Source organism: Parasteatoda tepidariorum, chromosome 2, assembly GCF_982258835.1.
Source record: "Parasteatoda tepidariorum strain Cologne lab strain chromosome 2, Ptep-v5.0, whole genome shotgun sequence".
NCBI lineage: Eukaryota > Metazoa > Arthropoda > Arachnida > Araneae > Theridiidae > Parasteatoda > Parasteatoda tepidariorum.
The window spans coordinates 43,681,551-43,708,052 of NC_141756.1; the positions used below are offsets into that span (position 1 = coordinate 43,681,551).

At 27.2% G+C, this 26,502-nt stretch overlaps 1 protein-coding gene across 3 annotated transcripts in view; it reads right to left on the minus strand.

Annotated features, from left to right (window-relative positions):
• Nucleotides 1–26,502, minus strand: part of LOC107438593 (neuroligin-4, X-linked-like) — a 194,023-nt gene that overhangs the window by 48,977 nt on the left and 118,544 nt on the right. For all 3 annotated transcript variants that reach the window (XM_071177467.2, XM_071177468.2, XM_043053860.3), the window contains exon 2: nucleotides 11,203–11,352. In XM_071177467.2, coding sequence (XP_071033568.1) covers nucleotides 11,203–11,352 — 150 coding nt within the window. The remainder of the gene's footprint in view (nucleotides 1–11,202; nucleotides 11,353–26,502) is intronic.

The following is a 26,502-nucleotide window of genomic DNA, read 5'->3' on the forward strand; positions in this document are numbered from 1 at the left end:
TAGTATATTAAAGTTAAAGTTACAAATAGTTTAAAAGTACATTTTAAGTAACTCATAAATCCTATGCTTAATTCAAAAATTATTACTATCAGTGAATGATATATAAAGATTACACCGAACAGAAAAGAGATTTCAAAACAAAACAATTTGCATTTTTATACAATCTATGGTGTTAAAAGTAAGGAATTAAAAACACGATTTTTCAATTTAAAAAAAAAGTTTGCTCGAACTGACTCTATTTCAGGGTCTTAGAAAAAGAATTTCTCTGAGAATTTTTCGCACAAAGCCTCCGATTTTAATTAGATTACGAAATATTTATGCAAAGAGTACTCGAAAATACTCTTTCTTCTTTTATCCAAAGAGCATTATTAGAATTCTGTTTTCAGCAGATTTTCAAGCAGGTTTAATCTAATGCTTTAGCGGAAAAAACCTCCTACTAAATGAAAGAAAAATACTTTTCTTATTGAAATGCATTTGGATCATTATAAATTTATTCTGCCAATATATTTTTAAAATTGAATTAGGATTCAAAAACATGCGAAGGGAAAATAATGCGCTTTTTTAGCTGCTTGGCGATGAATCTGTCAGGAGGGTGAAGGGCTTTCAATGCATAAAATGCATTATCTTTGGCGAAAATGCAATCTATTGATTTTATGATGTTATTTAAAATATTTCCATTTTGCATTTGCCTTTGTTTAGACTTTCAACGCAAAAGATTTTTCATATATAATTAATGGTAAACACATTTCCCAGACTCTAAATACGAAAATGCTTTCTAATGGTTTTTGAACAAATAGATACTTTTTTTGCAGAATGAAAAATTGCGTGTGAAATAAATGATAAACGCAGTAATATTGAAAGAACCATGCAATATTCTGTTTGAATAGAGAAAATTGACTGTGTGTGGTGAAAATAATTTCCGATTGAAAAAAAATATATAAATAAAGACAGGTCTGCCACAGGATCAAAAAGGAACAAATGGAGACAATTTTTCGAACACAAAAGGGTGTTGTTAAATAATTTTGTACTGCTAACGACACATAAAATACAGAAAGTTTCATTTTAATTCGTATTTAAAAATGTACGTGCATAATGGGAAGTGCTAAATAAAGTATTAGACTAGAAATAAAAAATAGAATTTAACGTGCGTTTATGACATGTGTATACTTTTAGTACTGGTATTTAGTTTAAAAATACTTTATACTTTATTACTTTTCATTTAATACATGTGAAAATGTAGTTGTAATGCATACTATATTATACTAGTGAAAGCAACTAACGGTACAAATGTTTTTTTAGCAAAGAAAAAAAAACTAACAAAGCAAATAAAACCCATATTGAAGATCAAAGAAAAATATATCACATAGGGTGTATGAGGACCAACAACAGTTACAAAACTCTCACATGGGCGTTTCAGACTGTTTACCAGGTTAATGTGGTAACCAACCACTCTTGCAAAAAGGCACCTTTGCGCTCATTGATGATCCCATCCTTGTACCACCGACCAGCCTCTATACAACCGCCATTGCATCCCCTATCACACACGTAAAAGTTGGTATGCCCGTCTATCATGAGGTCTGCTTGGACCATCACACCACATTGACAATAGTTATCCTTTTTGGCAATGTTAGAGGACAATGTCGCTGTTCAGACAGAATCGTGACTCATCACTGAAACCTCCCAACTATCCTCTTTCCAAGACAGGTGTTATACAGGACACCTGGTATACAGGAAGTCTGCAATAAGTCTCTGGGGGACTGTTATCCGTAAAATGGATGTTCCCTTTGAATTATACTGGCTGTGAGACAGCTATCGTGAATCAACCCCATAAGTTTGAAGTCTCAAATAACAGTCTTGGGCGGGTGTTGTTGCCCTTTTTCGGCCTTAACCAAATCTGCTGACCATTATGCCTATATATGTGAACTTTTTCCACAAAGTGGACACAAAATTTCACGAATTCCGTGGTCACTACAAGAAGTAGCCTGTATTTGGCTCATCTTGTTTCTTTTAACTATCCGCAATCTAGTGGCATTGCCTAGACGATGACGAATGGCCATACTACCTATGGATGAACAAATAAATTAAAAAAAAACAACAACAAGTATTGAGCTTAACAACTTCAGCAAGCAATCGAGGTACCTTTACACAAATGCGATTACAGCGCCACTGCCTAACGACACCCCAAGCCACTTTGAGGCAGAGGTGTCCGCGATAAGTTTAGTTATCATTTGAGGCTTTATTTGTGAATACTTATTTCGATGCTTATTTCGTTATACTTTTTTTTAAAAAAAAATTCCCATTCCTCCCTTTAAATGTTTTCTTCAGAGTATATAGAACATATAAATATTGATAAAATTATTTTAGATCAAATTACTTTTTTAATGAACTGAATTAAAGAAAATTTAATGAATGTGGTTAATATTATATATATGTATATGTAATACAAAAATTATAAATACTTTTGTATTAATAACATAAATAAAACTCTTTCGTTTTCATAAAATGTCTTTGGAAAAGAATAGGTGTAGAAATTCTATTTTGGGACTTCAAGGATGAAAACATACCATTGAATTATTATTAGATTTATATTTCAAAGGAGGAGTTATTTTAAGAATCTTGTCCCTCTTTCACTTCCATATTAGGAAGTATTAAATGATTATCGATGATGCGTAGAGTTACAAGGTATGTACGATTTGAGCCTTTTCACCTTTTTGTCCATTAGTATATAATGCAGGAGCAATTGTTTTTGCGTGTCTATTGCTATACGATGCTGCCAATCTAACCTTCGCCGCTACTGTCTTGATATTAGTCCAACCCCCTCCAGCAGGGAGAGTGAGTGAGACTTCTTTTTACGCCATACCCCAGTAAATAAAGCCTGTTAAAATCTATCGGCTTACGTTTTCTACTATGTAAATTAAAAACACTATAAAATTTAACGGGGCAGTTGCTCTGTTATTATATATATATATATATATTTCTATTTAAATTTTACGTTTCATTTTAACACCAGCTAGTTTTAATTAAATAGCGAAGGTTCTTAAAATATTAGTATACTGTTGCTTGTTTAGTAGAATTTGAAATCAAAGTTTCAACATCGTTTTACAGTTAATAATTTTTCCCCTTAAATATTGTGTAAAAAGTGCATTGTTAAACACCAAAAGCTATTTTGACATATATTAAAGACGGATTTACTTTAGTGAATTATTAAGTGAGTGACGATCAATGACATTGACTGATGTCACAATTTTCCTTCACAGTTTTATATTTTATTTCTTTATCAACCTCCAGATTGTTTTTAACTCTGACCTTTCAATTTCTTAGTTCAATGTATACCTGTTGCGTTTTTCTGTTAATCGTGGGTGGCAAACAGGAATTCGTCCACCGCCATATCTATTGGCCTAACAAAAAATTTTAAAATTTGTGAGGAAAAAATGTTTTAGAATTTAACCAAGAGTTTTTGTTTTGAAAATGCTTAGTAAAAGCTTTGTTTCATGAATTGACTTCAATATTGTATGGCTTTTACGTGTCTTAAAGTTTTTCCTTCAAACTGGTGACTAACTTACTACATAACAATTCCTTTGGTATCAGTAACAAACTGATATTAATACTAAACATCAGTTTATGAAAACGATGCTTTTAGTATCAGATACATATTAATCGTAATTTATAATTTGAATAAAAGTGGTGGGGGAAAATTAATAAGGGGAATTTCGATTCTTTTCATTCGAGCTAAAAGGTTATATTGAATTTATAAACTTACCTTAGATTTTAATTTGCTAAAAACTAATTTATAATTTTTGTCGTAAAATAAAATAAAAGTTGAGCAAATATAAATGTAAAATGTAACCTGCTTTGTGGTTCAATAATTTAGAGCTTCATCTAAAGTTCTAAAAAGTTTTGAATATTTTTTTTAAAATTAATTTTAATAAAAAGGAATGTTTGAAAATTCGAACTGCTATGAAGTATGAATTCTCACGCAGAACTACATCATTGTAGATCATTTGTAACACTAATAGCACCACCAAAACACATTTATTAAAAATCTATGATTATTGATTGGTGCTCTAGCGTGAATGAGATCCATTAGGATTTTATAAAACTTGACTCATCGGTCGTCATAGAAGTATGCTGCAACTTACCCGAGGAGCTTAGGCAAAAACGTAATAAAAAATAGCCTAACAACTTATCGTTTCTTGTCTTATTTCATACCATTGTCAACCCGCACAATGAAAAAATCACTACACTGTTAGAATTTTTATTCTGAAAATACGGTAAAATAATTGGCAGCAGTTTGTCCATCCAATTAACAGTAAGGCTTACGGTGAAAAACAATTTCTACCCCTACGATTTGAAACCGTTTACAGCTAGATGGGTTATAAAATCATGAATACAAAACTATACAGTTTTTTAACCATTCACAACTAGCTAGGTTTTAAAACCATGAAAAATAAATTTTACTTAACGTTGGAGCTAGGCGTTTTGTTAGGAAACGGGCTTTGGGGAGTGCAGGACTCTGAAAATTTCACGTGAAGGAAATGAAGGAAATAATGTGGTAACAAGGCTAGCCTTTCACCTCACTCGAAACCCCGTTCTGTCGGTCAGGAGAGTGACAAATAAGCCCTCTCGAATATAATATGCACCCAGCTGCCAAAAACAAAGTTGCTTCATTAGGTGGGTATAGTTGGTGTAATTAAATTCTCAGAGCTAATAACGGTTTTACAGTTTGAATACCATTTTATTTATGGTTATTTCACTGTTTTGTTCGAATATGGTAAAATAACAATTAATTAAATTGTCACTTAATCATTTCTTACGAGAAATTTCTAACAGTGTATGGCAAAACTAATGGAATTGGATCTTCGTCATTCTCCAAAGACTACTAAACCTAAGCCTCACATTAATGCCACTTCTATCTAAATGTAGACATTTTTTTGAATAGGGAAGTAAATTTTTTTCTGAAAATGATATGAAACTGGCACTCCAAGAATTCATTGACTAATGTCCGTATGGGTTCTATCTCACGAACTTGAAGAACTTGCTGCTTTCATGGCAAGTGTTAAGTGAAAATATGGGTGCATGTTTTGATGAATGAAATATCTCCTCATGAGATATTGACCCAACTTTGTATTTTTTTTAACAAATTGCATAATTGATTACCCATCTTGAGTTTTTTAATACTATCTACTTATGAAGAAATTTCTGCTCAGATCTAGTCACATAAAAGCTATCCTATATTTTTGATGCAAAACTGCTTTTCTGTCATCCAGCATGTTTTCTAAATTACGCTATTTTAAATTTAGAGAATTTCTCAAAATATACATGTTTATTATTAGTTTAATAGAAATCCTATACAGTTCTAGACATGAAAAATTCTATAATATTTTTTTTTATCTTATATTTTTTTACATTATTATAATAACAAAAATTTCGAATCATTGTAATAAAATCTATTCAATTTATTGAAATATAATGCTTCAATTTAACGTATGCAGTTATTATATATTGATTGCTGGGGTTCTTCAAATTGCACTTATTTTCCTGTCAAAAAATTTAGTACAACTTTACTACAATGCATTTATTATGCTACATTAGTTTAATATGAACATTAATTTAAGAAACAAATTCAAAACTTAACGAAATACTAAATATTCTCGACTGTTATAAAATATTTCACTTGTAATGGAAATTTCAATAGAATAAAACAAACTACAATTAAATAGGAGTATCAAAACAAAGTATTTTTTTTATTATCTATATTTTTACTCTAAAATAACTTCATCGATTAATCTATTATTATATTTTTTATCATTGCTTAGTATTTTTCTGTCTGTGCACTTTTGTTAATAAATGATAATGTTTCATTTATTTCTTTAATTTTTTTGCTAGAAAAAAATTGGTAAACATCTGTCACCTACTAGGAAACCATTTTTGTATATTTTATTTATATGTTTTCACTTTTGTCCCTTCCATTTAAAACATATGAATTTCTACCGCGTTAATCTAAAATCAATGTTTACGAATTTCGAAAAGGTCTTTTGTTGTAGTGTCGTTTTGAAAAGTTATGATGTACTTCATTTGTGACTGTCTCTGCCCGGGTAATTTCGTGGATGAATGGGGATTGAACAATTGTAAAAACAAACGATAGAGGGCGCAGTTTGTTATCAGCAATACCGTAAACGACTTGAACTTTTTTCCAGTTATTGTCATCAACACATTTTCTTCTATACATTAACAGGTTTTTTTTCGATTTATTTTTTATAATGTTATGTCGCTTGTAAAAAAGTAAGTGAATAAAAAAAAAGTGTAAAGGAGATGGCGTTTTAAATTTCATGGTATTGAATATCCTTCTTTTTCTTTAGGAAAAACTTCAATGCCAACTTAAATTACTTTTTGTTCGTGAACTTATAAGTAGCCATTATTTTTTTTTGTTTCGATTTATGAATTCACGGTCTTGGTTTTGAGAAATAATTTTTTTAGGGACTTTTAGGATGAAAACATAAAACATAAAAATAGTTTTTTTTATAGACGTGAAATAATAATAAAGGATTCTGTAATTAAAATATTGACAGTAACCTATTTAAAAAAATCACTAACATAACTGGTATTGTGTAAGAACAATCTGTTTGGAAGCTGATAATTAAAAGAAATTATACTCTGATTTTATATTTTTATTATTTCGCATGCTTATATTCATTACTTTAAGCTTTCCAATGAAAGAAGTAAATGTTTTTCTTTTTTTTTTATAAAAAAAATTTATTTTGTTTCAGTAAACTGTATGATTATCATTGCCTAAGTTTTTTGTATACTAAGAATATTTAAATTAAATTTAATTCAAATAAAATGTTGCATGACATAATGTATGAATATGAAAATATTTTATTTGAATTTTTCGGTAAAAATAAGAAAAATGATAATTTCTTGAGAAAGGAAATAATATATATATATATATATATATATATATATATATATATATATATATATATATATATATATATATATATATATATATATATATATATATATATATATATATATATATATATATATATATATATATATATATATATATATATATATATATATATATATATATATATATATATATATATATATATATATATATATATATATATATATATATATATATATATATATATATATATATATATATATATGTATATATGAATTATATTGGTATTTGACTTAAAGTTTTGCATACAATTTTGTAGTGTTCAGTACTTATTTATTGATTGCTTTTTCTCACTCCGTACGAAGAACGAGATTTCATCAATTTATATTTTAATCGTTATAAGAATATTAAATTTAAACATTCCTAATAAGATATGATATTTATGGACAGGGGCCACAAACAATACTTCGTTGTCCTCAATTTTAATTCTATGAAATCAGTTAAAAAATTTATTTTTAATTTATTTAAATATTATATTTATATTTTTAGTATACAGTTACAACAAACGTAGTCTAATTTGTTTCAGTATTTATTGAAAATATTAAAACAGTTTCACTCCAAATTTATTAATTACCTTTGATTAATCACTTTAATTAATTTAATAATCAGTTTGAGTTTATTTCACGCAAATAATAATTTTATTTTAAAGATGGTGATTTGTTTGTCAAGCAATATTTTGAAATATATTGTATTACTTGCTTTAGCAAGAAATCATTGTCATCAATATATCTTCAAATATTTCTTTCGCACGTAAACCATAATATTTTGTAAGAACCCAAATTATTACCTAGTTTCGGAGCTCTTTTGCATATCTGTAAAGCTAAGTCTGAAGTAGTTTTTCTCAGCTGTCTTCTATAATTTAATATTTTAAATTTCTTTGCACATCTGCAAAGGTGATTGCTTCAGTAAGGGAAAAGAATTGATCACCAGTCCATGCTGGTTTCAAAGTTGAAGGATATGCTGTTTCCCTGCGCATAGCTTTGTCATTTGTTAGTTAAGCAAATACTACCATTTCGATAAGAGATATAATTGTTTTTCTTAACGATACGCAATTTGAAGCAATTCAGTCATTTCAGTTCTTGTAATTCAGTTTTTAAAAGATTTTTTAAGATTTTGTTTTCAGTATAACAAAGATTCTATTATGTTTACATTCCCGTCAGGAGATCAGTGAATTTATAATATTGCGCAAGTAACTATTCCTTGGGCCAATACTGCATATGAAAATAATAATTATTATTTACTTTTAAAAATTGCTGAGTTAAGGGTAAAATATATTAAGCATTCAATTATAGAAAATTTTGCTAAAACTTTCAAATATTATGCAAATTCAGCTTCGAATTTTACGTCGTGTATTTAAACCGCTTAAAACTTAACAGATCTTTTGGCTTACAATTTCAGTCACAGAGGAATCACTTAAAATTCACCAAATGATTCACTTATTCTTTTTCGAAAGGGAAACAAACACAGACTTAATCCCGGTATTACTTGCTTTTAAATCAAAAAATACTGCTGGAATCGTGCTATGTCTTATTAGTTCAGATTTTTCTGACATACCTAATGAAGCCAAAAATTCCGTGCCCCGTTTCGATTTCGTTGATTGTGTTTAAAAGTACGTTACAGTTACAGTTAAATAAAAATGCCTCCTGCAAAGGTTAGGGAAATAACAACCGCCTTGTTAAAAAAGAAAGAAGCTGTTCGGGCAGCGTTCCAGAAAGACTCCCTAGATGCATTTATTTTCAAAGTTTTGGAACAAGAATGTAAATGGAAGTGGAAGTAAAGAATGTTGCCACAAAATCTTTACTTGTCGCAAATGTTGTGGCAACTATTTTTCTTCCGTTTTCGTCATGTTTTTTTTCGAACGAAAGTTTGAGGTTTTCTTCCCTTTTTCAAATATATTCTAATCTGGAATTTAAATTCAGATCATCATACTGCTTTTTTATAAATAAAGTAGAAAATATTAATTCATTTGTGTTCGAATTTTTAACTTTATTTTAAGTTACAGATAAGTAACATTCACATGCCCTTTTGCTTAAATTAAAATCAATTCTCAAAAAATGAAATGTATTATTTCCAGATTGGGAGAAATTAACTGCATTTTATTTACAGAAATAACGAAAATTTAAAATTTTGTATTTCATAATTTAAATTATTTGAAACAGGAGATATAGTGATGCAAAAAATTATTTTACATAATACTGCAGAATTAACAAACAATTTTAAAATAACACAAATTTACTCATAAACTCTGTTTGCATTCTTAATTTGCTTAATTTTATTCTAGATTTATAATTGAATTATTTAAATTTTGCTTAAATAAGTTCCATTTATCTATATTTTTATTCTTTTGAAAGAGCATTATTATAAACAAAAGATAAAATGTTGAAGGAATAGAATTTAAAGAAACGGAATAAATTTGAATTTTTTACTATTTATTTAGAATTTCATTATATTAGTTACATATTTGTAGAGTCTTCCAGAAAACAAGGAAAATATATTTAAATATTCCTAGAAAATATTTCATGGAAAATAATCAAATAAAGAACTATGCATTACGAAATCGAATATTATTGTTGATAAATTTTAAAGCGAAAAATGTTATCTTTCTTTTTAAATCGCCCATGCACTGTTTATTGTATGAAAAGTACAGTTTTTATCAATCGTTTATGTCAGAAACCTATCAATGAATTACTTTCTGCAATGTTTAAAAGTAGTCCCTACAAAGACTTACTCTGTTCTATCATAAATTGTGTATCTTGCATTTAATTTATTATTTTTCACAATAAGTTGTTTAGAATCTATAATTGAATTGTTTTTACAATCGCGTTGTTAATATTTGCTTCTTTTTACTCATGCTGTTTATAAAATTAAACAATTGCCGAGTGCATTCTCATGAAAACCTAAATGTGTCCGATGAAACTATACTTTAAAAAAATTCTGTTTAATATTCGGCATCAAAGTTGCCAGTGGTTATCCGTATGCTACGGGGGAAAACATGTTGACAGAAATTTCCTGTAACAAAGCAGTAAAGGAAATATAGGCACGGGCCAGATATTTTCCGTATGGCAGGATACGGCAGAGAAATTTGGCATGAGTAGCGGTATACCCTTGTTCAGTAGTTCCGAAATGGGATTCAAACCCGAAACCATCCTGGTATGAAACCAGCAGCTTGAACACAATACTAGTTGGTCGGCATCTATTTTAATGTACCAAATTATTTGCTGCTTCTTTGATACTAAAGTTTTTCGTATTCAAAACTGAAAAAATCAGCACTCAGTAGATATAATCGGTATCTATGTCTACAGATTTTATTTGTTGATGGAAGAAATTTCTCTTGTAACATATTATGACGTAGTTTCTCAGTAAATTTATATAGTTTCAGACAGCCGAATTTTTTGAAAGAAAATTACTGAATTATGCTTTTCTAACTGAATTTTTTTTTGTAAAGGAATTCTTAACTTTTTTCAATTAAAGAATAAAATTTTCAAAATTTCACTAGTTGTCAAAGTTTCAACTAATAACCTAAAAAGCAGCGTTAAGGAAACTAATTTATGTTACTGTTAAATGTTCAAATAAATGATTCTGAAAACACGAAACAAAAAAAAATTATAATAAAATGGTAATCGTTTTGTACATGAGTACGGGATGTATATGAGTACATGAGGAAGAGTGGATGTATTTGCATATGAGCACTGATAATATGTGTTCAAATTGGATCATTTGGAATGAGTCTAAGACGAGTAATTTTACTTCTGATTATTTATTAACTTTTAAATTATCTCAAGTTGATTTTATTCTCAGTTTAAAAATTTTCGTAATAATGCAAATAATGCATTATGTGATTTAACATAAAATCACCTTACAATGAATTATAACCAAGTATTACCTTAAAATTAAATGTAATAAATACATTATAACCACAGCATTTTTCACTCCTAAAAAGTATAAAAGCATTTGCATTATCATTTTTAAAATGATTATATAGTCAATTTTTAAAACAATATTTCGTGTAAACAATTTTTCTGTCGTTTTTTGGTTCCATTGAATGAAAAGTGTATTATTAAACTTATCGTAATTGAGGCTATTTTCGAAATATATGTACAAAGCACGATTTAGCAATTCCATCAAAGGTAGCTGGATCATACTCTGCGTCCTATTATACGTGAATCTCGGCATATATGGTAAGCAAACCGACTGACCATTGACGGGGGATAGGAAAAGGCATATTTACTTACCTAATACGCCTAGTCGATAATTTATTGTTACAACTACGACTCCCCCAAAGCTCGCTAATACACTTCCATCATAAGGGTTACCGGAATTCCAATCATAAGATTCTCCATGTATATAAACCATCACTGGTAATTTAGTTGGCTCCCGACCAACTGAAAAAGAAGCAATTTAAAATTATATTTATGCATTTGTTATTTAAAAAAATGCATATATTGGAAAAATGAGTTCTATGATAAGGAAAATCTGAAAGATTATTGAGGAAAAAAACATTCATTATGTACTTTGTGAAATAGAAGCATTTTGAGAAAAACAAAAGCTTGGTTTGCTAATAGATATCAAGAAATATAAGATACACTAAATATAATAAATATAAGACACGTTAAACATCAAAAATGATTACTTTTAGTTTGTTCCAGAACTTATTTAATGACTTTAATAAAATATTTCGTATCGTAAGTTGTAGTTGCCACTATTTATTCAATTGGATAAAAGTTCAAATTAAAAAAAAGTCTCGTTAAACACTTTAAACATGAAAATGATTACTATTATTTTGTTCTATGATCAATTTAATTATTGTAATAAAATGCTTCGCAACATGAACTTTAGTGACCACTATTTATTGAAATGAATAGAAGTCATGTTAAACATTTTTAACATGAAATTAACTACTATTATTTAGCTCTAAGATTTTTTTAATCACAATAATGAAATATTTCGTATGGTGAACTGTAGTTGCCACTATTCATTTACATGAATAAAATTTCAAGGCAAGAAAAAGTCACTTTAAATATATTTTAGCAAGAAAATGATTACTATTACTTTGTTCTAAGATTTATTTAATCACACTAATAAGATATTTCGTATCATGAATTGAAATTGTGACCATTTATTCAAAGGAATGAATAAGTCATGTTAAACATTTTAAACATGAAAATTATTACTATTATTTTTTACTAAGATTTAATCACACGAATAAAATATTTCATATCGTGAATTGTAATTGCGGTAACTATTTATTCAAATAAAAAAGTCACGTTAAACATTTTAAACATCAAAATATTTACTAATATTTTGCTCTAAGATTTATTTAATTATAATAATAAAGTGTTTCGGAACGTGAGTTGTAGTTGCGACCTTATTAAATGACTGAAAGTTCAAGGCCAAAAAAAAGTCGTTAAACACTTTAAACATAAAAATGATTACTATTATTTTGTTCTAACTTTTATAAAATTACTGGTCTTTTTTATCTTGATATTCTAGAGTATGCCATTAAAATCGGTTATTCGGTGAAATATACTTTTCAGTTTCGTATTTGTACTAGGCATTATTTTTTACAAAATAATGAAAACTAGGATTTTGAAAATCAGAATTTCCGGGAGTCCGTTACCATACGGTAAGGTAATTTCACCAGATTTTTTTTTCTCCGTGTGACTATGAACTTTAATTTTCAGTTTGCCAAAACGTAATAAGTTGGCCATATTCTATGTAATTAATTAAAGAGTTTAGATAGAAATGCTAACTTCTGTAATAGAAACTGATAATCGAAATTACTTGTCTCCCGTCAGTCAATAAATAAAGCAGTTCGAACTTAAATTGTAATAATTCACAACTACTTATTTGCACAGTTCCATCTTAATTTCAATATGTCCCAGTCTGCTTCCTTTTATAACTTTTAAAAAAAACCTGTTAATGAAATAAACATGTGCTTCACAAGCCTTGAAATGCATATGATCATTTATTTTTTGAAAGACAATGATAATACAGATGATAATACATATGATTATACAATGATAATACATATGAATGCATATGATGTCAAGATCATTATTTAGAGAAGAACTTGCAGAGATTTTTTTTATTTTTATGGAGTATTAGAAAAATGTACATCAAAGTCACGAATAAGCTTTACTATTATACGTATAATTAGTAATTGTATTAAAAGTAATTGTATTAAAAGCAATTGTAGTGAATTAAGTAGTAATTAATAATTGTGGTAATGGCAGTAATTAATAATTGTGGTAATGGTAGTAATTAATAATTGTGGTAATGGAAGTACGTAATAATTTTAATTAATGGTTGTATTAATTGTGTGATTGTAGTAATTAGTAATTGCAGTCATTAGTAACCGTAATAAAATATTAGTAATTGTAATCGCTATTCATCTAAAAAGGAGTAATATTGGCTGTTTCGCTTAGGACGATCAACTTTTTTATTATTTAAATAAAAAAAAATTAAAATTACTTTAATGGCTCAGGGAATAAAATATATTCAATACACCATAGCTTTTATTTGGAATATAATTTGGTTAAGAATTAATATTTTGTTGTTGCAAAAACTCAATAATAATGGAATTCAAACATAAATATAAGTATGAATCTTATGCTTATTTATCTTTTCCTTTTTAGAAATAAAAAGATTTTTGGAAAAACATTTTCACAAAATACATTTTAAAAACATTATAAATACATTTTCTCTAAAATAAGCATTCTAGAAGTAATCCAACAATAGAAAACTACTTCTTTTTCGTACTAATGGTAAAAAAAGAAAGAAAAAAAAAAAAGGTTTGTTTTCGAAACAAAATTTTTTTGATGTTAGGAAGTTCAGATGGGTCTATTTTCCCCTACTACAGTTTTTCTTTTTTTTTTTATTTTTATTTTTTTTATTACTTTTATTTTCACATTAAAGTTGCTTTTTCAAAAATACTATGAATGCAAAATAACAGAAATGCAATATAATATTTGTTTATAACGCATAAATAAATCGTACTATAATTTATTTTATAGTAGAGGCAAAAAAGAATTTTTTTTTAAATATATAGGGAATTAAAATTCACATTATGGTAGAGTTTTCTTATATTTAAAATCTACATTTTAACTATTTATCTCGGAAAGTGTCTATAAATTATTTTAGATTATATTTCTAAAAGTATTCGTAAGTGAAATTTTTTTTTGTCTATTCTAGTTAATTACTTCATTGTGATCAAACATCAAATACAATATATCTAAAAATTAACCACAAAGCAACTGTACAAAATGTGATAAAATCTGTAAAATTTGGTCTTACCCCTTTAAAAATAAATAAATAAAAAATAACTATAAAAAAGTAATTTTCCTATAATTAAAACTTTATTTTATGGAATCTTTAACTGTAATTTTGTAATAAGTATTACAGTTATAAGATAAGAATAGTTGCATAATAAAGACAATAAAGCTAGATCTCATCACTGAATGTGATCATAAGACCTTCAGAAAGCATACCGAAAGAAATGCCAAATTAAATCTTGAAAATAAAATTTTTATATACTATACTGTAAAACTATACTTTAAAACTTATACTACTTTAAAACTTATACTACTGTAAAACTTCTATACTGTAAAACTTGTGATGCATTATCTCTTCGAATTTGATGCTGGAATTTTAATAATGCAATTTAAAATACGTATAAAGGCTCTAACTACAAAAAAAAGAAGAAAAAAAGATTGCAGCTTACGTGAATTATTTTCGTTTCAGAAAACTTCAATGCTGATGAGCTTAGGATATCGTCTGGGGAGTGTTTAAAATTGAGTACAAAGTTGGTGTGAATTTGTTATTTTCTCAACAATGTCTTCTGAACAAAATGCAAGTTTTCATTTTTAATGTCTACTTTGTGATAAACATCAGTAATTTCTTGATATAATAAACTTAGATTTTGAATCGAAACAAATGGGATTGCATGCTTTTATGTTTGGTATTGTATAAATAAAAGTATCGATGTTTACTTTTATTGTTTGTATCCCTGCATGCAATAACTTCGTATGTACTTACTTCCCGAATATTGCCGAATTGCCGGATATATTAGGTATATGTAGAGCGCTCATGTTGCTTAAAAAAGAATTTTGCAACATTAATGTTATTTCAACATACTATGTTTTTGTATCTAGTTAGTAATTGAAGAGGCTATGTCTGTCTAAAGGGAGAACTCCCGTAGAGATTCATCTGAACCCGTTGTGGTGACTGTGGTAACGAGGGATAACTACATCAAATAGGGGTGCAAGGTCACTGTTTTGTAGGTTTTGGGTCGGGTCAGCCAGAGAAAGGGAATATTTTTCTTCCTGATTATTATTCTTCCTGATTATTTTTCTTGATGATATTAACCCTAGAGTGAAGAGAAGCTGCCCTCCCTGAAATGCGCTATTCTTATTTCCATAGCAGCAGACGGCTTCAGACTTTGTGGCGGGGGAGTTCTCATGATATAATAACTATACGGATCTCGGAGGAAGGAGCTGCAAAAGACGTTCCAGGTGTTGGTGAGGTTATAGATCACTGATTAATCTTAAAATACTTGTTCTCATTTAATATTTTTATTCATCTAGAAAAGGCGTAGCGAAGAATTGCTCTCTTTAGTGTTTAAATTATAATTTGTTGGTACTTGATGGAATAGAATTCCGCCTTTACTCTACATAAGAACAAAGATTGATGTACTTTAAGTAAGATACTTAATCTTGGCATCTGACAATTAGTGTCAACAGCAATACGTTACAGAGATCACCTTTGAAACACCATGTTAAGCATATATGGGTGATTCTCACGAAACATGACAATTCACTGTCCCTTGCTCCAAGATCTAATACTCTAATACTAGAAGAACTTTTTTTTAAAATAATTGATAAATAGAATTACTGTTAGCATTTTAAAATGACTTTACACTAGCATTGACTGTTTTGTATGCTTAAAAAATTTAATTGAATATCAAAATGTCATTTTCCTGGCATGTCCCAAACAATATTTCCAATAACAACTAGCTTCAAAACTTCCCATACATTTTTTAAAATCGATTTTTTCATCTTATCCTATGTAAGCATTTCTAGAATATATGCAGAGGGTATTGTTTACTAAAACTTCGCTTAAAATAATTTTTCTGCCAATAATTTGTTTGTCCTATGAAAATCTGTCATTTTCCTGGCTACTTTTATTTAGTGAATTATAACCAAAATAGATAGCGCCAGGAATCAATATCTTATGTTAATAAAATGATTAGATACCCTCCTATCTGAACATGTCTTGTTGCATGAATAAAGAACCAATTTTCTGGCTCAAAAACTATTTCAAAAAAATTTTCAATGTCAGTAGGTTTTTATGCTGTCATTTTTCTGGCTTCTTGAAATCATTAATAACAAAAGCTACATAGATTAATCTGAGTTATTTTAAGAAATACTGTTGTTTTTTGCAGAATATAAACGTCTTCGGCCAAAATATTAAATTAAAGTAAAGTTATATGCTATAAAATGGCGAATTTGTCATTATCCTGGCTGTCATTTTCCAGGCTTATGAAAGCAAGGACATTGAAGTGTTACCAGAAATTCTTTTTAACTGATAATACTATAAAGAGGGAAAGCAAATATTAACCTAATACCATGTTTATGCATGATTGTAATATGCTTGGATGTAATCAAAGTTATTTATTTATTTAATGATTGATTATTATACACAATTTTATTCTGTACATATCAGCAACAAAACATTTTTTGTTTCTTTCTAGAGTGGATAAAAATAATTAATTTATGGCAAGCAATTTATGGCCCATCTAACATAAAGGCTTAAGTTGAGTTACTTACTATTAACTTAAAATGACTGTTTTTTAAACTTCCAAGGTAATATGTCATTTTCCTGGCATTCAAGATTTGGTGAATTTCCATTCTATTTTTTTTCTCGAACAAATGTCAAGGAACTACACTGCTGTCTAAAAGATATTTATAAGTGTAGCTAAAGAAGTATACAAATAAAATTTTAGATAATTTTGAAGACTTTAAATTTGAAGAAATGTTTTGGTCCGAATTATCATGTTTCGTGAGAATCACCCTTATATGGCATAAAATTTTTGTGATTAAACTTATTTGAATTGAAATTTTCTAAAAAAAATTGCATTGATACCTCACTCACATTTTTTTAAACTTTCAGGCATAATATTTAAAGATTAAATTGTTAGAAAAGTGCAGTAGACTTATCAGAGCGTTTAGATTCTGCATGTTCTTCAGAATTTATGTTCCGTTATTAAATAAAATTAAGTTTCAGGTAATACTTGAGGAAAACACTCTATTTAAATTAATAACAATCATTCATAAGCATAAAAATGCAATTTTATAAAAAGAGTTACTCAGGCGGAAAAATATTTCAAAAGTGATTTACTATTGCTTATGATAATGCAATTATCATTACAAAATCTAATGCATTTATACATTTCAAACTAGATAATATGTGTATTTTGCACTAATTACTTTTAAACAAGTTTGTTTTATTTGTTCTGTGTTGCGTATGATTTTATTTTAATTTTTTCTGGATGCATAATAAAGTTCGCATATCTCAAATTTCTATCCAACCTTTTAATACGGTGATCTAAATAAAATATTTTTAGAAAATTAACATACGTTTTTTTACAGTTTTAAATATTGAAATTTTTATAGTTCATAAATTTTTTTACTGTTTCAGTGGTTTTGAAATTTTGTATAAATTTAAACAAAATTAATCTATCTTCTTCTGCAAATGAAAAAGAAAAACTGAAATGCTAAAGACGAAAGAATAGTAGCGAAAATGATGCAGAAAAGAATTTATACGAAATATAAATTTTTTTTCAAAGTTTAACTGTTAGGAAAAATTTATTCTTGATTTATTTTAATTTAAACGTAAACATATAGATTTGAGAACAATTGTACAGCGTGTTTTTTCAGTACTGCAGTCTGCAAACGAGGGATATACAGCTACTTCAAATCATAATATGAGCCAAATCGTAAAATATAACTTTAATGCAAGATAATTAAGGCATAAATATTATACTACAGTCGCAAAATAAATTGTGCTAACAATTCTGATTGTGTCCAAAATTCGGTTTTAAAATTGCACCTAATGCTTTAAATTTTGCCCACATTTATAATAATGTATCATACTGTGAAGTCCTACTTGATCATTTGTCCTTTTTAAATGAACACTGAATTGTGTTTTACATTCCTACAGCTTTGGGTCAAAAAAATGTAGTAGATAAAAATTTCCTAATTAGAATCTATTCAGCTAAAGATTTGAATAATTTTTGATTTTTTAAACACTCGTATATTTTAGATTAACAAGTATTTATGAGAGTCAGCTTGACACATTTGAAAAACGCGTTGCTTGAGCTAATTTATAATTTATTCAATAAGCATATTATGTTTGCATTTATATTCTAACAAATCTATTTTAAATTCATAAGCAAGAACAGTTATTATAAATTCTTCTGGCAGAACATTCCATAGCAACATTCCAACAAAGCCAACATTCTATTGAATACCTTGGCATTCTATAAAATGTCTGCAACTGCCTAACAGAGATTGTTTCATTAATCCCATAATACACCATAACACTATTTAAAACCATACTTTCGAATTAAAATAAATAATTTTATAAATATAAACAACGTATGATTAAAAACGCAAATTGAATATTGAAGCATGCAAAATTTCTGATGTGCGTGGTGCATTTTAAACAGTGAACTTAGGTGGGTTAAACCATAACCGAGGACTAATTCTATGAATCTACTCTAAAAATCTGCATTTGTATAAGTCATTTGGAACTATATTTTCGAAGGTATGGACTTTGAAGTAATAAACTAATTGTGACATCTTTTGACATTACCTGAAGAGCCTTTTTCATTCTATAGAAAGCCTAGTCATAATGAACTATTCCTAGGAAAGTTATGAAATAATTCTCACAATTTATACTCTGCCCAAGTATACATTCTCTAAAATGTCAAAATAAGATATACATAAGAATGCCGGCGTTTTATGTACTTTCAGTAACATAAATAATATGAAATATTTTAAAAAAATAATTGTATTATTTATTTGCTCTTATGTATTTAAGGAAATAGATTGTCAAAAGCTTTTATAATGAATGACGTAGTTTGAAAAAAAAGAAGAAAGAAATACTTAAACAAAAAAGGGACACGCAAACAGCTTAATATTTATTTTTTTGTAAATGTGGTTCAAAGCTCATTAAGAATTTCCTTTAGGTGAATGATGAGCTAGTAAAGAGAAATTCTTTGATAAAAATTGAAATAGTTTTCCTTTTTTATTTTCCAAGACAAGCTATGCATATTAAAATGAAGAAAAAAAATGAATAAAATATTACTTCTTTAAACTGAAGCATCCCTTTGGAAGCTATAAAGCATAAATTTTTTCTACCACATACTTTTTTTTTTAAAAAAATGTTATTTTTGATCCGAATTCGTGAAATAAAAAATAATCAAAATGAAATAAGCCTCTTTTTAGCATAATGTTATAAAAAAGTTTTTTGAAATGCATTTAAAAGTGAAAAAAAAATCCAAACTGAAAATGAGGTACCAGGTTATTTTGGGGAAAAAAAGAAACGAAATCAGAAAACGTCTGTCAACTGCTTACATTTGAACTGAGGTTATAAGAAAACTTCACTCAGAAAAAAAAGAGTTTCATTATTGCTTCATACGGTTTTCATTTCAAGACGAAGATTTTGACAGGAGTTTATTTCACATTCTTTTTCGTTTTTTACCCTATATTCTGAAACTGAATAAAATCAAAACTTTTTAGGATAAAATTTAGTTGCTTCCTATTTAAAAACCTTAATAAATTTTTTTAAGCCTATAATTTAAGAAAATGCTTATTTTAAATTATCATTAACCATCCTTAAAGTGTTTTTTACAATGGATTTTAAGAAAGATAAATATTATGTTCGAAAAAAAGTATGACCATTCTGCGTAGCTAAATAAGTTTAAAGTCATCATTTATTACATAAAATTAAAATGTACTTGCTATGTTATTCCTCCTTTAAATTAATGTTGGCCACTTGAAATTGCATTTTAATTACGGTAAACTAATTCACTTGTTTAAAGTTTATTTTAATTTTCTTATATTTAGAAAATAACAAGTTTAATATTTAAATAATCGAACCCTTCTTTAGAGTTTTACAAAACTTAAATTGACGACAATCGTTAACTTCAGTTTGCATATCGATTATTGAAATATGTTTTAAAATTCAATTTCACAATACTTATTATGTATCTCAATATTAAAAAATATATTGTAAAGGCCGGCTGCCATCTACACTGCTGTTTGGGTGTTCAACTTAACGTTGCATTTTATTTTGCTGCACAAAAACTATGAGACTTAAAATCTAAAAATTACAAAAGTGTGTTGGACAGTGTGAGGAAATACGACGGAATAAAAAACAATTAACATTCGATAATTTTTTTTAGGAATTATTAATTGTTAAATTGTTGGAAAAAATACCATACGGTCAATTATCTATTATAATTGTCTATTTCGCAATGATTAAAATATTAATAAAATCTTGTTGTTTCTAATGCCACATGAAAAAAACGTCAAGTCTGACTATTAAAACCAAGCAAATTTAAGGCAGAGGTGATGGTACCAAGTGGATTTAAAGCAGATTTAACATGCACCAGTCAAAATTTACTACACTTTTCATACCGTTACTCGAACTCATGACCTCTTGGACATGGCCCCAACCCCCTATTTACCAGGCTATCCCGGCCTTTAACGAAATGCTCTTACGAATAGCTAAAATAATAATATATTTTAAAACCAAAATGTTATGTGTTTTTATGGAAAATATTGATGTCTAAGAGGAAATGAACAATAATAAATGAAAATTAATTACTGAGGTAGCTAAGCTGAGAAAACAAGTTATTCTTTTGTTAAGGACATTGTAAGAAAGTTACGAACTTACTTTGATTAATTTGAGTGGTTATAATATATATATATATATATATATATATATATATATATATATATATATATATATATATATATATATATATATATATATATATATATATATATATATAGATAGATAGACTTTGTATATATATTTATATATAGACTTTATATTCCATTATATCCTCTTGAACAATTTGTCGATAAATTTTATGAAAGAAAATAATTAGAACAATATTTCATAATATTTTCATTGATTTCAAACCATCGAAACATGAAATTATAAAAAAAAAATCTACAAAAATATTACAATTATTCATAAGCATAATTTTTTTCACTCATTTCCTAGTTTAATAATATTAAAATATATAATTGTTTTTAGTGTGATTTTCAAATTATCAAAATCCATATAGAAAAAACTATATTTTATTAATATTTGAAAATAAATTTCCCCCTGTCCTAAAATAAATTACTATATTTTTCATTAGACCAAATATATGAACTATACCTGCGCATGATATGCATTCTATCGCCATCATTCCTATCCATCACAGAATTAAGACTTCTTAAAATATATCTACCCCATCTGTTACCATCACCGTCTCCAGCAGATTGATAGGGATGGCTTATGGTCTGAGGCAGTCATGTCACGTGACAACTAACCGTACGTCTTTAGCATCTGCCATCACCTTCCCGAAAGAATCTTTCTCTTACCCATCTTCTTTTCGATTATCCGATAAACCGATGGCAGAAGACATTAAGGGGCAGAAAAGAAAGCAAACTATTTAACGACAGGAGCGTAACAATCGTGGAAAAGCGCATGTAGGGATTCCGGATGGATCGAAGTAGGTGAGTTATAATTATGATAACTTGTCGTAATCGATTATTTTGCACTGACGGCTGGAATATGTTTGCGATGCATACATCATTTCGTAATAAATGTAGTTCTGATTAACACATGGTGCAATTTAGAATAAATTAAAATGAGTTATTTTATCAAAACAATTCTGCAAAATGCTATAATTTAATTCTATAATTCAATAATTTAAAGGCTTTTATGATTGGTGTTGGTTAAAATTGCTTAATGTTTATGCAATCATTTCTATCTTATTTTAATACTAGCAAACCACCACATACTTTTGTGGCCGCAAATCAAATAAAAGAGAAAAATGCAAAAAGCAATACATTCAATCGAATAAGGCTTTGTGATCAAGGATGGATCTACAAAATGAACAAGCAATAAAATGCAAATAAACTCTTTGAATAAATCTTCATTTTTAAAAGAACACAATTTTAAATTAAAACTTAACAACTGCTTTGTTTCAATTAATTTATGCGTGTTTTATTCAATACGCTTTAAATTAACAAGTTCTTCTTTTGTTAAGGAAATTGTAGATAGGTTACGAACTTACTTTGATTAATTTGTGTGGTTATAATTTAATATTAGTTTGAAAATAAGTTTTCTTGTAAAATGTGCTAAATGCGTGCATATAATAATAATTTCCTCTTGCCAATATATTTTTTTTTCAGTTTAATATTTAAATTCGTCCCCAATTAGATAAATTTCTTCCCAGTTCCACAAAAGTTCAATTTCTTTCAAAAGCTTAACTCATTTTTGCCATTCTTTTTTAAAAGTACAATGAACATTCCTCTTATACTTCTTGTTATATACTTCATAATATTTGCAATTTAGCAATTCTAATTACGTGTAAATATTTAGCCAAATATGATCATTTGATATTTTACTATTTATCATCATCAAATTAAAAAATAATGTGTTATAACGCTAACACATTTATTAAGAAAACTTAACTCTTTATAAGCAACTAAAAATAAAGATGCCATGGTAATAGATTACTATTTATGTATTTTCGAAAGATTTATTTTTCCTAATTAGATATTTGTATAATTTTATATAGTGACGATAACTTAAATCTATCAAATCTTTGATATCTTTTAAACGAAAATCTCGCAGATATTTAATCAGAATAACAATTTTTCTCAATCATAAAATACCCACGATAAAAAACATAGCGAATGTTTGAATTGACCCTAATATATTTGCTGCTAATACTGACTATTTGAGTACCATGAAAGATAATTTTGGAACAGGTTTTAATTCACTGAAGATATTAAAAAAACTAACATCAAAGCATAAAAATTTGTATATAAGTTGAAATGCATCAATATAGAAAAAAATATATAAATAAGAAGTAAAAAGAAGGAAAACATTTACGCGCTGGGATCAAAAAACGAACTAAAGCATTTTTTTTAACAAAAAAATGAGTCCATAGAATTTTCAAAGTAGCAGTTACAGCTTGAAAAATTTATCGCTATAAGTTTAGCTTTGAATGAGATAGGAAAATTAATTTCCTAATTTTAATTTTACTTTTGATGTATTCGCTATTTTGTTTCCTTCATTTTTACTTGTCCTAATTTTGTAAAGCAAATGTTTTCAGTTTTAAAATGTTCTATACTCAAATCTCAATTTCTTTTTCCTTGAGTTATATTAGTATATATTTTGTTTATTTTTAAGAGCATGATCAAAACGAAATTTCAGACATAAAATATGAATGAGAAAAACACTTCAATAATAAAACTTTTAACCTTTTTTGAACAAAAAAAAACTACATTGTAAAAAATTCTGAATCAAATTTGCCGTAATAAGTACTGGTACAATGATATGATATTCTACCATGAGATCTATTTTCAGCAGAACATATAATGGAACAAAAAATCTTATTCATCGTAATTTTTACAGTATTAATTACCGTATAACCACTGAATAAGACTAATTATATGAATATGAATATAAAAACTACAGTATGGAAGATTTTAAGGTAGAAACAAATTTGTAAAACAGTTTTTGCGGAAGATGCACCCAAAGTGCCGATATTTTAAGCAATAATTTGATCCCGAAATTTTTACAGTGTGCGGACCTCTTGTTGTTAAAATATAGAATTGCAAAACATTTACAACAGATTTTTAATTTAAAAATTTAGATAAATCGAATATATATATATATATATATATATATATATATATATATATATATATATATATATATATATATATATATATATATATATATATATATATATATATATATATATATATATATATATATATATATATATATATATATATATATATATATATATATATTCTATTACGAGCCAAATGTATTCAGGTTTTAGTCTTTTTTAATGGTTTTTCGATTTAAACAAACATGGAATTTTGTAAATGTTTTATGAAACTGTGTTTACAAAGAGTTATATCAATGCTCAAAATTTCCAAATTAAGTGACTTTTAATACTTTTAAAATAAAATTTTCAAAACTTTTCCTTATGCTCAATATTAATAAGATTTCATTTCTTATTTATATATACGTGACAGTTTGTAAGGTTAAAAAGCGATAATGCATTATGCGGAGTTTGGAAGGGTGCCAAACTTTCCTTACCTCCAAAGCTTTCAGACTGATTTTCGATTCCCTTATTTTTCCTCCCCATAGCTTTATCGTTCCTTCATCTTGTGACAATACGGTCCAAAAGCTCGACTTTCTCACCCGTAAGGAAATCTTCAAGAAGAGCTTTAAAATAAAATACCCGAGAAAAAAAATAAATCTCAAAGATGGGAGGAAAGACGATTTTCGATTAGTATTCTTGCAGAAGCAAATATTTGTTATTTTGCCAAGAATCGAATGCATTTGTTTGATAAATATCCGGATTCAGCTTTTCAATTTGTCCTTAATTAATTACCATTTAGTGAAAAAAAATATTGAATTGAGATTTAAATATTTGGTGATAGCATTAATTTCCGTAAATGTTGGTTGTCTCTCTTGTCAATACTGAATTTTGTTCGTTTCTAATTTTAAAAATTACTTGATTTATATTATATATAACGATAATGATTTGAAGCAGTGCTTAAATAACTGCTAATTATTCAAAAATTACCCGACAAGGAAGCAGTTGATGGTAAAAATGACAAATTACATATAAAAAAGAAATATTTAATATATTTAAGAAATATTTTCACTTAAAAACTAATTTAATAAAGAATACTAGCATATATTCAATAAAAATAATATGTTTTCTGAATCATAAGGAAAAATATTTTTAATACATTTCATAAATATGTCTTCACAAGCATTAAAAACTTGACAATAGTTTATTACCATTCTTTTGCGAAAAACCTTATAAATCATTATTTGAGATTGCAAAATTAAAAATATAATGTTTTTTAATCACCAGTGAAGATTTTTCTGCAGTAAACACTGGATTCTCACCACGTTCTCTAATGAGAAAATAGTGCCTTAGATAGAAAGGTTTTAAGTATTCTGCCCAGAGAAGATTAAAAAGGTGTTTGGAAGATAGAAAAAAAAGTATTTTGAAGATAAAAAAGTGCAGAGAATAAGGAAGAAAAAAAGAGCTTGGAAGCTACAAAAAATATTTCTACATTATCAATATATCACTTATTTGAAGAAAAAAGCAATTTATAGAGAAACGCATTTTATTCTGCTTAGAGTTATAAGGAAATTAAAATACTATTTGAATCTAAAAAGTAAAAGTTTGCGCTTATTCTACGGAAATTGGATTTAAGGGTATAGACTATTGGATTTAAAGAAACGCTAGACCTAAAAATTCAAGAAATGTCTGAATAAATTGTTCCTTTTAAAAAGAGATAAAATTTATGTTCATCGTTTGTTATTGGCATTTCTATCACTACCATAGAAATTAAAATTATCATTACATTAGCATGTTAACGTTGTTTGCGCATAACAATGCGTTTAAATATTATTCCTATATTAGGAATATTTTAATATATATATATATATATATATATATATATATATATATATATATATATATATATATATATATATATATATATATATATATATATATATATATATATATATATATATATATATATATATATATATATATATATATATATATATATATATATATGTTTGCAGCAAATGCAGTGTTTACAGCATCTTTGTTTCAAACTTTGAGTTTTCAAGCTTTTAGTATGCATTTATTTATGTACTTTAAAGCATTTCTGTAAAAACTGCAGGGATAAAAAGAAGAATCTCAGTTTAATTACAAATATTTTTGTTGCATGCTAATTAGCTTCTTGTTAACAGAGTTACGACAAATAGATGTTTTTTCCCCTATGGATTTCTCCAAAAATACTTTTTTTCAGGAGTTTTAGCGCACTATTTTCAAGCAGTCGACCATGCAGTGTTCTGGGTAAAGGCTACGGCTATCATAGCTTTAGTCATAGTTCTGTTCTCCGTGTTGAAAAAGATGAGTGACAAATCAGATTGCAGTTTTTCCAATCTTGTTTTAATTGGCCACTTTCCACTTTAAGATGATGTCCAGGATTATTTCAGAGACGGAAAAAAGTTATGTCTAAAAGATTCGAGAAGTAATTTGCAAATTTTTACTGACTTCATTTATATAATCTTACTAAGTCCCCTTTGAATACATTATTTCATTCCTGCAGTTTTCACCTTTCAGTATTTCCAAACGTGATTATATATGCACGTTCATTTTCATATCTGATAAATGATTATACATT